This window comes from Pelmatolapia mariae, linkage group LG10_11 (assembly GCF_036321145.2).
Source record: "Pelmatolapia mariae isolate MD_Pm_ZW linkage group LG10_11, Pm_UMD_F_2, whole genome shotgun sequence".
NCBI classification, from domain to species: domain Eukaryota; kingdom Metazoa; phylum Chordata; class Actinopteri; order Cichliformes; family Cichlidae; genus Pelmatolapia; species Pelmatolapia mariae.
This window is the reverse complement of record NC_086236.1, coordinates 66,680,643-66,695,639: the sequence shown is the minus strand read 5'-3', so window position 1 is coordinate 66,695,639 and position 14,997 is coordinate 66,680,643. Positions and strand designations below refer to the sequence as shown.

The following is a 14,997-nucleotide window of genomic DNA, read 5'->3' as shown; positions in this document are numbered from 1 at the left end:
AATTTTAGATTTACAAATTTTATCTGTCTTTCACAAAATAAAGGTATTGGCATGAAATAATGACTTGGTGTAGGAAATGGCAGGTGTATCAAAATATCAATGAGAACGTGTGTCATTGTAGCAGGGTGTGGTTTGAGGCTATGCTGCAGGGAGGGTGGAGATGTGGGTTCACGGGACAGTGCCTAGCAAGCCCGGTTGGCACAGCTGATTTTCATCATGCTATCCAAGACTTCCCTATTTCTAGTAGCTGCTGAGGGCTGGAGGAGCAGAGGCAGAGAAAAGCTGAGCTGAAGCTACAGATTCCACAGAGCCTCCAGCTCTCAACACTGTTAATAAAAGTGCACTCAAACTCATCCAACGGTCTCTGAGTGTGTGTCATGCCAGGGTTCTGGTAACGAGTGTTACACTCATGTTGACTGGGGCTTGCTAAAGACTGGCTAGAATGTCACCCTCCTCCCCACAACCACATTTCATGCTGGTTTAGTTCTATGTTTTCTGGCCTAAATTCTAATTTTATGTAGTTATACACATTGTCAGTTTTTGTATTAGATCATTACAACTCAAGAAATAATTAAGGTTGAAGAGTTTATCAAATACACTCTGGGGAAATTACATATTTGAAAGAGTGTAAATTTGAAATACAAAGCCCACGATCTGAATAAACTCCAATAATAGTGGATCTCATACTTTTCATACAATGCACAAAGTAATATCAGCTGATCGCATTGAGAGCAGAAGAACCGATAAGTGTGATCGATAGGCAGGCAGACTGACGATCCCGGGGAATTGGACTACTGGAAACCAGTTCTCGATTCCCATCCCTCCTTCCAGTTGTGTTAACACAGAGTGATTCTGTTTGATTTTTGTTGTTGTGTTTTTTTTAAACTTACCATTTGTATCAGGAGTTTGTTCAGTTGCTTTATTTTCAACCTTCATTTCTTCATGTGCAGCTTCCTTGTCCTGTTTTACTGAAAGTTTAAAGGGTAATTGGAGTTAAGTACTTTTCAAACAACCACAATTTTTGTAGACTTTGGGTCATTTTGAATGAACAAAATGTTTTTGCTCAATGTTGACAGAATTCAGCATGTTTTTAAAAATGTATTTTTAAAAATTTTTAAAAATGTCTTTTTTCTCTGGAACTTCGCCTTAGATCGTACATGGAAAGTTTGCCTTTGATGTGGCAGCACATATCTCAGTATCTGACCCACTGGATTTGCTTACAGTCTTTTTTTACTGTTTACTATTACTGAAGAAAACATCACCTAAACCAACATGACTTGAAACAGTAATCACATAGAGATGCAGACTTTGATTCATATCAATAGCCTTGAGTTTTAGAAAATCTTTTTTGATACACTGCATTTGAAAAGCTTAGCTTACCTGCTGATTGTGTTCATTTGTTAGTTCTTAATATGAGCTTCTCCTCTGCCGTAGTTACCGCCCTGCTGCTGAGTATTTGGGACTTGTACACTGAGCAATAGCACTGTGTTTAAACAATAGAAAATAATAATTATCATAATAAACTTCTGCAATAAGCTTCTGCTTTTGCGTGAGAATGTGAGATGTGTTGAATCTTACATTCTTTTATGGCTTCACGCTGAAGACGGGGTGTTCTTATCTACAAGTCACTAGACACACTTCTTGTGGCTTTTACACTGAGAAATACCACAGAGCATCATAATAAACTTCCTCAGTGCCCAGTCTGTCTTATACCAGCTTCTGCTTTTGCCTGAGAATGTAAGATGATTCCATATATGGCTTCAAACTGAAGACAGGGTGTTCTTATGTACCATTGACTAGACACTTCTTGTGACTTGTACATTGAGAAATACCACAGAGCATCATAATAAACTGCTGCTTCACCAGTGTAACTGTCTCTTCTAACTAACCTCTGCTTTTGACATATATACTCACTGGACACTTTATTAGGCACATGTTGCTTGTACTGAGATGACATTGGCTTTGCCTTTATAACTCCCTTAGTTCTTCAACAAGGTACAAGAAGAGAGATTATTATTATTATGATAGCATCTTACACTTGCTGCAGATTTTCCAGCTGGAAATCCATGATGTGAATTCCCCACACCACACAGAACTAATGAGCCAACCACAAGGCATCAACTCATTGCATTTAGACATGTAGCTACAAGGAAACCAACTCCCATGCTCCCTGTTTTTCATGAAAAAAACAAAATGTTGATGCTTGTGGGGAAGAGAATAGATGTGTCAAGGCAAATAAGACACTTTTTAAACCGTGGAGCAGCTCTCACCATTAAAAACATGATAACGTTAGTCAGCTTAGTCAACTTTAGATTTAGTTATGTTAATGCTGTAAAGCGCAGGATTCTTTATTTCGATGTGCGAGACTCTTGTGGTCCTTCATGAAATTAGCACAAAGTATGTGGAAGCGGTTAAAAGCCACAAAAACATGCAGAAGCAACTAGAATAATAAAGAGAAACAGGAACATTGTTGTGTGAATGTTAGACAGCATTTAAATGTAAATTATATTGTGTAATATAATGTGCATCTGTAAATTCATTTATGAATGGGTTTTAAATGATTCTATTTATTTAAACAATAAAGTATGTTATTTTTTTTAATAATTTCATTTAGAATAAAAGCACTATTTATAAATCAATATTTCCAAATGAATTATTCATCCATGAATAGATACTTAAATCAAGAATTGATTAAAAAAATTAACCTCTGAATAAAAACATTTAACTTGTTTAAAAAAGCTTTTTCAAATTCCAAATTAAAAAACATATTTTCAAATCTTTTTGAAAGGTTGATACTGGATTGAAATCTGGTGACTGTGGAGGCAGTTTGACTATAGTGAACTCACATGGTGTTTTATCTGGCTGGAATCAGCCAAAAGAATTGTGGGTACGAAGAGATGGACATGTTCAACAACAACACACAGGTGGGCTGTGCCATTTTATTTATGCTCAGTTGGCATAAATGACTCAAAGTGTGCAGAGAAAATACCCCCCAAACCCTTACAGCACCACCACCAGGCTGAGCAGGTGATACAAAGCAGGATGAAGCCATACTTTCATTTCAATCAATGTAAATGAATAAAATCAAAACTTTACTAACAACACTAAAAAAGTGAAGTTGATACACAACATGAGACTTCAATTATAACCTGAACTTCCTGTTCTTCTCTGCTGCTGTCCTTCTTCCACATGTTACAGCAGTTTGAACAGTGCTGTTCTTGGTTTGACCAAAACATTTGTCATTAATATAACATAGCTTAACAATAACTATTAATGCAACATGAAAAAAATCTCAGTGCAGATACTTCAGGCAACAACTGTTTGATTTGAAGTAATGCAGTGCCCTCTGTTGATAACTGGTCGACTCTGTTGACCAGTTAGATATTAATATTTATTCATTAATAATATCATTAATATTATATTTTGAGACTGAGACTATCCAAAAGTCCTCTGAAGTTTTACTGCAGTATTCAAACAGACAAAGCTTTCTTTTTGCAGATCCATCGGTTCTTCTCATTACAGCTCACTGATTTAAATCCTTGGTTTTGGACAGAGATTGCACAGTGACCATCAGAAGGAGGCTGGTCGATCCAGGAGCTGAGGAAAACAAGAATTCTGCTCAAGGCTGATGGACACTGGTACACTGTAATTGATTTATCACAGATTTGGGAAATACTTGAAATTTATATTGATTCAAAGTGTCTCTTACCTATTAGTCAGATTCCTTCCATCCAACCACTTCCATTTCCCATCTTCAACTCTCAGACCAATCCAGTATCCTTTGTTTTCATATTTCCAACTCTTGTCACTGACAGTTTTCTGAGGACAGAGAGAAAGTTGTCAGAGATATTTAAACGCTTTGCTCTAAGAAAGCTTTCAATCTAAAGAAATTATATTTTTATTTTCATGAAGTCTGTAATAAAGTGTCCCACAGTTTTCTCATTACCTTTTCTTCTTCATTAATCACAACAGCTAAATCTGAAATCTTTCCTCTGCAGTTTTCTCGAGCTTCTTCCCAGGTTTTCCATTGATCACGATTAGCATCATAAGTTGCATAGCAGCTGGGCTCAACATATTCCCAGCCAGCCTGACAAGGGTTACATTTTCTGTCTGCAAGAATAGAGAACGGTTAATAAACAACATCAGTGCATATCTATGTTAAATTAGTTAATTTTGTACAAATATATTTGGAACATACTGTTATTATCTTTGGGACAGTAGGCATCAATGCTCCACTGAGCTCGACTAACATTGAAGTCACTCCCTGATGTCGTCATCTGTTGTATTATTTCTGTTAGGTTTTTCTTTTCTGTCTCCAGCTCCTCATTTTTCTTTTTGAGCATCTGTGCCTCTGCAGTCAAGTTTGTGATCTGTTTTTCTAAAACTGTGGAGACTATAAGGTTACAAAGGACAGCAGTTAGTTTTTTTTAAGTGGTTTGAATATATTTACATGTTTCCTATAAATGAATGCAACGATAACATAACTGTTAAAAAAACAAAATCAAATATCAAACATCACACTACTGAGTTTACACACCTCAGATCATAGTGTAAGTTTTAAAGTTATACTCACAGTAGAATCGAAGGACCATAATTACTAACAGAATTCCCCAGCATGTTGCTAGTGATGGAAAAGATTTATTACAAGACGACTTCTTATCTGGCAAAAAAAAAGAAGAAAAAAAAAGTTATTTCAACAACCAAAAGTATTCATAGTTTTCTTTAGAACAAAATGAAATGTGTCAAAGATCCCTTATTATTTAAGCATTGTTCTGTTATGTACAAGCACAAAATACCTATTGGAGGCAGAAAAAAATGATTTCACTTTAGAACAGATCTATAATCACAAAGAAAAGTAAATCAGAAAACCTAAAGGCAAAACTAAGGCTAAACCTTGTTAAATGTAATACAGACCCCCAAAACTCAGAACACTATATATACAGAAAAAGGCAAAAATGTAAATACAAAAACTCCAAACTCAGACAAAAAACTCAGGGTTTATGTCAGCGTCTGTAATTTCTGTGTTTTGTATCTTTGTGGGAGATATTCCATCTTAAAACTGTTGTTTGAAAAACCCTAAAATTCAGAAACATGGTGAAAAACTTGTATTCCATTATATAATATTTTTATTTATTTTCAGTCAAAGGTTACACAGTTTTAAAAATTTAATTCCTCTTTATGGGTACATTTCTATTTTAAATACTCTGTCCACAAATGGCCTTTGGTAAGAATTGCTTTACAAAGTCCAGGAACAGAGATTAACAAAAATATGACTGACATCTGGTAATTTATTCAAAACTGTTTTATGAAAAATCTATGTCAAGAACTTATAATATTCAATTAAACATAATGTTGGAGGCAGATCTGATTATAGACAGAATTCTGTATTACTTCAGTTTCCTCAAAGTAGTAAACCCATTTGTGCAACAGCTTGATGCACGAACACCAGTCAATTAAAAGTTATAAATGCTGTTTTAACAAAGATCTTTCCTGCTGTTGTCAGCTTGAAGAAGGAAAACTAAAGTATTACAGGAGTCTGTGCTACAATGTCTCCCGATCTGTCTCAGCTGACTGCATGTCTGACCATGGTTTCATCAATGATCAGTTGTCAGTGTTCATTACAATATGCATATTGTAGTCAGTGGTGCTAGTTTTAGTCATTATGCAAATGTAGTGTTTTTAAGTTGGAGAAACCTGCATTCAGCTGAGAATAAAGAAGTCACTTGGATGAGTGATGAAACGTTTTTCTCAATGAAAATGCGATGTCCAGAAGAACAGAATCAAGTTTTTTGGATTTCCTGATTGAGCATGCATCAAGACAAGATTGTTCATTATATCTTAATTATATTATGATTTCCTTTCATCTTGTGTTCTGCTTTGCCCTCAATTTTTATTCTAATTTCATGTTCTTCTGGACAAAGGCCCAGTCAGTCAGTCAGTCAGTCAGTCAGTCAGTCAGTCTTTCTTTCTTTCTTTAAGAGGGAGGGGAGAGAATTTTGTCATGCACTGAAAAAAGAAAATAGTTGAACCAACTTAATTGAATTATTTCAATTGGTAACACCTAATTTAATTAAGTTCTTTGAAATGAAGTTAATACATTAGATTAACACAACTGATTTAAGTTACATGTACTTAATAAATTAATTGTTGTCAAATAAACATTTTGCATTAATCCAACTTAAAATTAAGACATTTCAACTTAAAGTTTTCAGTTTTTCCAACCCAATAATTTGCATAACCCAAAAGTAAAATATTGCTCTTTGCTAACCTAATAATGTGGTTTAGTGTAAATTACTTTTTGTAGTGACTCTAAAATGAAATTTTAGTTTGTTTAATAAAGCTTAAATCAAAATTTTAAGTTGGCTGAAAATATTTTTCAAAAATTCAAAATCCAATGTTTTTTTTTTTTAAATACTTTATTGTATAAATGTAATAAAGTATTACCTTTATGGCAACCAACACAGCTTTTGGTCAAACACATTACACATTTGTCCTTTTTAAAACACATATGCACAAAATGCAAGTAACGCTTAGTAGGACCACAAAGTTGTCATCAAAGTGTAAAGTGCAACACAGTATTACACAAATATCAATCTCAACACATATAGTGTCAACTATGAAAAAGTGCCCCAAGAGTATACAGAAACTTCTCTTCAGCTATAGCCAATGAATAAATATCTGAACAGTGTAGCTGACCAATGGGGATGAAAAAATATAAACACTCCTTTAGAGTTTTAGAATGTCACAACAGTTTGTTGTATAACTGAGCACATCAAACCTGAAATGCAACCTTTCCCTTGAAACGAAGGCAAATATGTCTGAAAAAAAATTAAAAAATAAATAAAAATACCATACAAAGTATGTATAAAAGCACATTAAATTGTGGTTTGAGGTCTCTTGGAGCATAAAAAAGGCCCAACATCCAAAAGAGACTACATATTTTACATGCTATATGTCCAAACACAGTTGTTCCTTCGCATTATGGCACAAGGCCATTTGTTGGTCATTGTTCTGTGCCATTACTGGGAGCTTTGAAGTTTGATATACAGATTTTGGACTTTGGGGGACATCTTGTGCTGATCAAGCTGCATGAAGATTTTTTGGAGCACTTCAAAAGTGAAGCGAAAGGGTTTTGGATAAGCTAGGTTGAGTGCATAGATCAAACCTAGAAGCAGGGCACAAGCTGAGGCAACCGAAGTTAGTTCATGCAACACTTCCACACCCTCAATGACAATGCCAATGTCTTCAGGTGGCTCCTGCAGTCCCTCCCCCTCCTTCCGAATCACATACACTGCCATGGTGACCTCCTCCAGGTCCCTCTGAACATCATCTGCTCCACAGTCCTACAGAGGGGTACAAGACACAAACACAAATCATCATTAGCCTCACTTCTTACTGTGATTAAGTGTTTGGGTGATGTACCAATATGTGTTATGTGCTGGGCTATTTCTTGGTTGGGTGTCATCACACACCAGAAACAGCAGAGAGAGGTGTATCAATCTGACTCTAATCAAATTGTAAGCAAGAAAGATAAGATTTCCCAACATGTCAAACTATTCCTTTGAACTTAAATAATCAAGTAAGCCCGTCTTACTTAAAACAAAGTCAATCCAATATGTAATGTGTTCTAACAGTTAACTTTTTTTGTGTCCCTTTGACAAGATGTGCTGACAAACTGTTGAAACTTACAAGGTATTCCTTGATCAGGCCATCTGCATCTTCTCCCAGGAAGATGGTGAGGGCTTTCAGCACACATTCCCTCCAATGACTAATGTCCACAGTCTAGAACAACAAATGTTGATTAATTTTAAACTCTAAATTTCATAAGACAGACATCCTTACTCTTATTGCTTAACTTACATGTACTTTATTTAAAAACAGTAATTCACAAGCCCAGAGATTCATTACAGAAAGAAAAGGGGATGAGTTCAGTGGTGTATTTTTTGAGTCGCTAAAAACATTCATGCATATGAAAGCCATGATTAGCATTGGCCTGCCCATATTGTCTTTATGAAGGATTCAGATATATTTTGACAGCCCTCTTAGTTACGAAGTATCTTGTTTGATGGTACAGATTTACCTGGTCCAATGTGTCCATGATGTTCGCAATCTTTTGGCGTGTTGCTCCTCCTTTGGCACGTATGACTTTGATCAGCTGACTTGAGTGCATGTCTAACTGGGCCATGTACTTCCACTCAAGAGGAACAGCCATGAGCCTCTGGAACTCTGTATTTATCTAAAAACAAAACACAAATGACAGTAGATATTGTATTATGGAACAAAATGCTGAAACTGATTGTATGCCAAAATGTCTATATCCCAAAAAGTATAACATATATGGAAATTCAAAATGTAAATTCTTTCATTAAGTTCACTGTTATAAAATCTCAACCACATCAAGTTATGACCGATTCATGAAAGTTAACTGCAATAAATCCTGAAGCATACAGACTTCGATCACTTCAGTTCCATTCTTACCTCTTTCTGTGTGAAGAGTGCAGGCCATCTGTCCTTCAGTTCCTGAATGCTTGGTTCTTGGTTTACCACCTCATGTCGTCTGTAGGCAAACGTGTTAGCCATTTTGTCTGCGATGACCCTTTCATTGTCCCTTATCCCGATCTCTGTCAGAAGTTCTAGTCTCACTTTTTCCATGCTGTCCAGAGTCTCACCAGTAGGAAAGGATGGATAAAAGTTAGCTTCAGAACGTTTTGGCTTCTTCACTTTTTTAGCAGGGAAAGCATCTGTAGTAGCCTCAGATTTCAGTGAGTTTACACACAGCTCTGGACACCCCTGTAATTTGAGCTGGGTCCTGTAGTTTGCCATTTTGTACTTCAGTCGTTGTTTCCAACCGTAGCAGCCATTGAATGATCCAGGTTCTTTCAAACATGGGTGCTTTTTGATAAGGGCCTCTGCAGCTGCGAAGAAATGTGCATCCTCTGGATAGGCCTTGTAACGGTAAATTTCTTCTGCAACTCTTTTCAGGATATCAGACAGCATTCGGGCGCTTAAAGTCAACATTTTTTGGCTCACACGGTACTCAGTATTCCCCCTCTCTAGCTGTAGCTCTGTGTCATATGAAAATTGGGGAATTGCAAAGTCTTCTGGCCACTGTTGTGTTCGAGATGACATAGATTCAGGGGATGAGAGGATAATTGTGTCATTTGATGCCACCGAAATACCGTCATCAGACTCAAATGAAAGAGACAGAGATGAAGTGGACTGATCGGCACTGATCAAAGGTGGATTTGTTTGCTGGTGGATCACTTTGATTGTCCCCAAATTCCAAAGTTCGGTGGTAGAATTCAGATTGAAGAAGTCGTTGCCAAAGTCTTGGTCCATGTATTGCAGTCTGAAGTTACCTTTTAACCCAAAGGTAGTCTTTATCGTGCTGAGAAGATCTTCAAGTGACTCTGGGATGCCATTTGGAAGAGTCAGCTTTTCAATGTTGTTCTCTCCTAAAATCACCTTCAGTCTTGCAGGTGTTGAACCAGCCATGGTGGTCTGAGAACAAAGCACAAGCACAGTTAGTGAGGATCAACATGTAAACCACTGACATTTCCAATTAGGAGAATTTAATGTCAAACTAGAGGAAAAGAGAGAAGGCAAAGAGAGGAGGAAAGGGGAGGAGAAAATGAAGAGGAGAGGTGGAGATCAGCTGAGGCAGCGAGGAGAGAAGGCAAACCGAAGAGGAGAGGGGAGGAGAAGAGAGATGGCGAGAATATGAGAGACATTGAAGAGAAGAGAGAAGGAGAGGAGGTGAGGAGAATATAGGAGACAACAAGGAGAGGAAAGAAGAAAAAGAGAAGAGAAGCAGAAGGGGGGAGAGCATAGGATTAGCATTCACTGACTGGAATCCAGCAACCTGCATTAAAAAAAATGACATAACTGATGAATTGCCAATGACATCATCACACCACTTTGGCTTGCAGTATAAAATAAATATGTTCTGAGAACACATTAGTATTGTATGGGTCTGGGTTTTGTTTTCCCACTTAAGAAAATACTTTATCATATTTTGAGGCCTCACCCTTTAAACATGGACATATCTTTTCAAGGTGACAAGACGCATCCCTCTAATTTTGTAGTCTGCCAGTGGGTAGGTATCATGCAGTTCTTGTGGCTCAACAAGTTCCACTTCTTTGCTTGGTGATGTTTTGAGATCATAAGCTCTGTAGTGTTCCATATACCATCCGCTAAGCTTTTTCAGAATGAAGATTAGTTTGTCCTGCAGTATCACCATTTGGATGATTTCACCAAACTCTGGCAGTCCTCCCAGTGAGCCGTGGATCAAGATCATCCCACACTTGTAGATTAGTCCATTATATGCTACACTTTTAGCCAAGCACACATTGTCCATATCTGGAGACTTCTGTCTCAGTGCATTTGAGATGTCCTTGTTAAGAACATCAATGTGAACAGTGGAAACATCTGTTACTTCCAGTGGGGGTTTGGCAAAGCTAATTGCATGCAAATGATATGCAATCTGATACTGATGTCTCTGTGAAAGGGAAAGAAGTACATTTTTGAAGCATCTGATGTTCCTTGCAACTCTTTTAAAAAAAATATGCTTTGCTTCGAATCGCATAGTCCATAGTGCAACCAGTGGCCCAAACTTACGGATCAAGTATGGATAATGTTCCAAGTAGTGGTGCTTTGGTTTAAGATTAACATCTGGGAAAACCTCTTGAAACTTGATTCTGTGCTCGGAGATCTTAAAACCAAGATATGCAATGGAGTCCTCAGTATGAACAGGACTGACAACAAGATCAACAATGTCCTTCAAGTCTGTTAAGATGTGCCAAGCAGGCTCCTCACAGGGTACACTCTGCCCAACGAACAAAGGCAAAAATCTGGTAAGACTCCAGTTCTCGTGTGCATTCCCTCCTACACTTTTTTTGGATGCAAAACTGAGAGCCACAGGATGAGGTCGATTTGTTTTGTCAGCCCACTTAAAGTTGAAAGATGATATTGCTTCATTCAATGTACATAATGTGAAATACTTTTTTTTGATTAACAAATTGAGGCAAAGCGCAAGTTCAAAAGGAACAATTCCCTCAAAAAGATCATGTACAACATCAGGTGGAAACCCAGTGGTAACATCAAAATGTGAGAGGTGCTTTGACAAAATACACTTTGATTTCACACCATAATAACTTGGCAATTTGTTTTCCTCAATAATTCGTAAATGATCTGCATGAATGTCTTTTGTTCTTAAAGTAAAGACTTCACTTCTGACTTCAATAGTCTGGAACTCTGATGTTTCTGCAGTGCAAAATCTACATACGTATGTCCCTGAGAAATTTTCAAAGAATCCAGCAATACTGTGTGCACCAAGGTTGTCGGCAACAACACACTGAACAGTGCCTTTTACTGTTCTGCCCAACTTTGACAGAAATATCCCACTCTGTTCCAAAATTACAAGATCATTAATTACAGGTTTTAACACTTTCTCATACCCATAGCACTTCAGATCATTACTTTTGATTAAAGCAGCCAAATAGATTGAGGTTAAAGCAGAATTACAACCTGGTGGCAAATTACCCAAAACCCAGTACAATCCACAAATTTTATGCTTCCTCCGTGATGTACCAAGTGGATTACATATTTCGAATTCATCAATGTATAATATCAATGAAATGCTTTCCTGCTTGGACAACAGTCCATTTTCATGGAAGAAGTCACCATCGAAGATAGTTTTGTAGTGCACAGAAGTTTTTTGAGGCTGATTATCTACAGTATTCAAATTAACAGCCTGATCCAAGATTGTCTGGCAGTCAAGAATATGCTGCAAAGACTTTAAAATTGAAATATATTGGAATGACTTGTTATTTTTTCGGTCAAGTATATATTCCACTGGTTCCACTACTTTAAAGTGGCTCTTATAGTATGCTTTTCGTCTCCAAGGACTGGAAAGTGGACCTTTATCTCCAATTGCTTTTTTTACAGGGTTTGTCTCACAGAGTACGCTGGCTAGCTTTTCAACAACTGACTGGTCAAATTGGCATCCATTGCCTTGTAATACTTGGCTAATAGTCTTTTGGGTAATCGCCACAGAAACAGAACCAATCAAATATTTTAACTCCTGCAAAAGCTCATCTACAGCTGCATTAGACACAAGAAAGATGTGTTCCAACTTAAGGAGCACTGAAGCAATTTTAAGCTCAATATCCTTCTCTAAGTTTTCAGAATACCCATTGTCAAAAGCAGAATTTAAATTTACATCACTCTCTATAATTTCCACATCTGAAATATCACTGGCAACACTGGCACAAGATTCATCAACAGAACTTATTCCAGGCTTAAATGTGTTCATTTAAGCCTGGAAAACACACTGTACCAGAGTGTTTTCTGTATTTATGACTTTTGAAGTTCTCATAGACATTGGTTTTATATTCAGTTTTGGAACACACATGTTACAGTCTCCTTATTTTTAAGATGCTGATAGATATGTTGAAAATATTCTCTTTCTGTGGAGAGTTGATTATGGCCACAAATATGGCAAGTGAATGTGGACGCAGCTTTGGAGACTGCTTGTTGGGCAGGGTGATTTCTTGATAGATGGCTCAGTAGGGCGTTCCAAGTCTTGAACCTACATGCACAATTTAAATAAGTGCATGGATATGAGTGGCCTCGTCCGTAATGCCTATGAATCAGATCTTTTTGTTAATGTTGTCCCACAGTCCTTGCATCTCCACATGAAGCATAGCACTGGAGAAACAAAGAGACACGCTTTACTGGGTGTATATAAATAATTTGAGAAAAACACAGAGGGAGAGTTGGGCAATATTACAATATATCAATATGGTGATATGAGACTAGATCTCATCTCATCTTTTTGCCACATTGCCCAACACAAAGCGAATCATTTAAACACAAAATGTATTCATCAAATGTAGCCAGCCCTCTCTAATTAGATTTTAAAGGGATAAGTTCAAAACAAAAGTTTAAAAACAAAACCCAAATGGCCATAGGTACATTTTTTTTTTTTGCAATTGTTTTATATATAAAGCCGATTCCTGTTCAGTGTAAAACTGAATTAAGTTTAAATGAGACATTACTATTTTGAACTTGCATACCTTTGTTGTTGATGAAGTGAAAGTACGCAAGTTCACAGGTAAAACGAGCTGCCTGGCACGCCTCCACACAGGAATGCCCCTCTTGAAGTAGTCACAGAGCGGAGAAGAAAATAGGTCAGAAGGTGGCGATGGGGCATCACATTGGACACCAAGCCAAAGGTTGTGGCACTGTCCAGGGTTCCAACCAGAGGTGATGTAATCTTTCTGCCATCAGCAGACACCCCTCTGGAGAGGTTGACAGGAAGGAAAGGAAGCGCTACCCAAAGTCCTAAAGATTAAAGATATGTTCGAGTTAGTCTGTCGATCTTTCATCATGTTTACAGTGTTCATCTGCATCTATGTACTTATATATGTATTCAGACACAGACCAGAAGTGTGCTAGGTCTACAAGAAATCTGATGGCTGTATTTTCTGTGTTCAATAGCGTAATACTTTCCTCTATGATTTCTAATTTTGATTTTCTGCCGCACACCATCTCCCTCTCACACGGCTGATCCGTGCGTGTACGAGCGCTGCACGCACCCTTTCTCCTCGCCTTCTTAACGTCATGTACATTGAAAGCAATGCAAGCGGCAGTAAATGCATGCTTCCTGGAGCCACCACAGCTAAACTTTACCTCCTACATCACCCGTGGCCGTGACCGCATGAACTATTCGCGCCGACAGGCATACTGCGAACAACCACTCGTGTATAAATGCGCGCGCCCGAAGTAACGTAGTCTGAAGAGAACCGCGGCACTTTACACAACTTTAAGCTAGCGTTACGATATTAAAACAAGAGAGTACCGCCGGCAAACTACTAACTTAACCTACATGTCCAAGCACAAACTACCAACAGGTCTGACATTTCGCTAATGTTAGCAGGGCTGAATGATAGCGGTTTGGTCAGGTCAGTTTACTAAACACTTAACAAACTTAACAATACAGTTGGAATATTTTTATATCTAATATATTAAAATATGTGTTCTACATTTGACTTACCTTCAAGGACTATGGAAAAAGTAATATCTTCGTTACCTTATTGACCAAATTGTTCACGAGGTCCTGCCTGCAGCCAAGTGCCTCTCAAAATGGTGGTCTCAACCGCAGGTAGAAAATTCTGGAGAAGGCGGAGACGTCATGACATCAGACGCACTGCGTCACGAGAAACCTAATTGATGCAGGTTGACTCTAATGAGAATAGCAGGTTACATGTGTACTGAGGGAACAACACGTAATAACAAGTTGATATACTCCACAAATGTAGACTGGCTCCACTAAAGCAGAAATCTTAATGAAACTCACTCTGAACTTTACGTAACTTCAACTACTGCTGAAATACACTTTTTAGAGTGTGTTTCGTATGGAAAAACTGTGTTTCCTTAATCAAAATAAAATGTTTTAACATTATGCTTGGGTCAACTTGAGAGCTTTAATTTTAGATTTACAAATCTAACCTGTCTTTCACAAAATAAAGGTATTGGCATGAAATAATGACTTGGTGTAGGAAATGGCAGGTGTATCAAAATATCAGTGAGAACGTGTGTCATTGTAGCAGGGTGTGGTTTGAGGCCATGCTGCAGGGAGGGTGGAGATGTGGGTTCACGGGACAGTGCCAAGCAAGCCCGGTTGGCACAGCTGATTTTCATCATGCTATCCAAGACTTCCATATTTCTAGTAGCTGCTGAGGGCTGGAGGAGAAGAGACAGAGAAAAGCTGAGCTGAAGCTACAGATTCCACAGAGCCTCCAGCTCTCAACACTGAAGTGCACTCAAACTCATCCAACGATCAACGGTCTCTGAGTGTGTGTCATGCCAGGGTTCTGGTAGCGAGTGTTACACTCATGTTGACTGGGGCTTGCTAAAGACTGGCTAGAATGTCACCCTCCTCCCTACAACCACATTTCATGCTGGTTTAGTTCTATGTTTTCTGGCCTAAATTCT

General features: G+C 37.8%; 2 protein-coding genes across 4 annotated transcripts; both read right to left on the bottom strand.

The window, feature by feature from the left end:
- Positions 1-3,470: 3,470 nt before the first annotated feature.
- Positions 3,471-5,419, bottom strand: LOC134635536 (C-type lectin lectoxin-Phi1-like). Its single transcript, XM_063484913.1, has 6 exons — positions 5,416-5,419; positions 4,574-4,660; positions 4,199-4,393; positions 3,947-4,110; positions 3,710-3,819; positions 3,471-3,597 (listed from the first exon to the last, which is right to left on the bottom strand). Exons 1-6 carry the CDS (start codon positions 5,417-5,419, stop codon positions 3,471-3,473), a joined length of 687 nt encoding a protein of 228 aa, XP_063340983.1.
- A 1,036-nt stretch (positions 5,420-6,455) lies between these two features.
- LOC134636585 (uncharacterized) lies at positions 6,456-14,337 on the bottom strand. 3 transcript variants are annotated; one of them, XM_063486634.1, is made up of 6 exons: positions 14,057-14,337; positions 13,077-13,344; positions 8,479-9,501; positions 8,081-8,236; positions 7,690-7,782; positions 6,456-7,343 (listed from the first exon to the last, which is right to left on the bottom strand). In XM_063486634.1, the coding sequence occupies exons 3-6, from the start codon at positions 9,493-9,495 to the stop codon at positions 7,020-7,022; spliced, it is 1,590 nt and encodes a 529-aa protein (XP_063342704.1). In that variant the 5' UTR covers positions 9,496-9,501; positions 13,077-13,344; positions 14,057-14,337; the 3' UTR covers positions 6,456-7,019. The 3 variants fall into 3 exon arrangements, with proteins under 3 accessions (XP_063342704.1, XP_063342706.1, XP_063342707.1); XM_063486636.1 differs by having other exon boundaries at positions 14,093-14,337; XM_063486637.1 differs by lacking the exons at positions 13,077-13,344; positions 14,057-14,337 and adding an exon at positions 10,028-11,128.
- Between the last annotated feature and the right edge of the window lie 660 nt (positions 14,338-14,997).

Coding starts and splice junctions, on each gene's coding strand:
- LOC134635536 (XM_063484913.1), bottom strand. Junction 4,394..4,573: donor TATGGTCCTTCGATTCTACT/GTGAGTATAACT, acceptor GTAACCTTATAG/TCTCCACAGTTTTAGAAAAA. Junction 3,820..3,946: donor TGATTAATGAAGAAGAAAAG/GTAATGAGAAAA, acceptor CTCTGTCCTCAG/AAAACTGTCAGTGACAAGAG.
- LOC134636585 (XM_063486634.1), bottom strand. CDS start 9,495: ATGGCTGGTTCAACACCTGCAAGACTGAAGGTGATTTTAGGAGAGAAC. Junction 8,237..8,478: donor CACTCTTCACACAGAAAGAG/GTAAGAATGGAA, acceptor TTTTGTTTTTAG/ATAAATACAGAGTTCCAGAG. Junction 7,783..8,080: donor TCATGGACACATTGGACCAG/GTAAATCTGTAC, acceptor TTGTTGTTCTAG/ACTGTGGACATTAGTCATTG.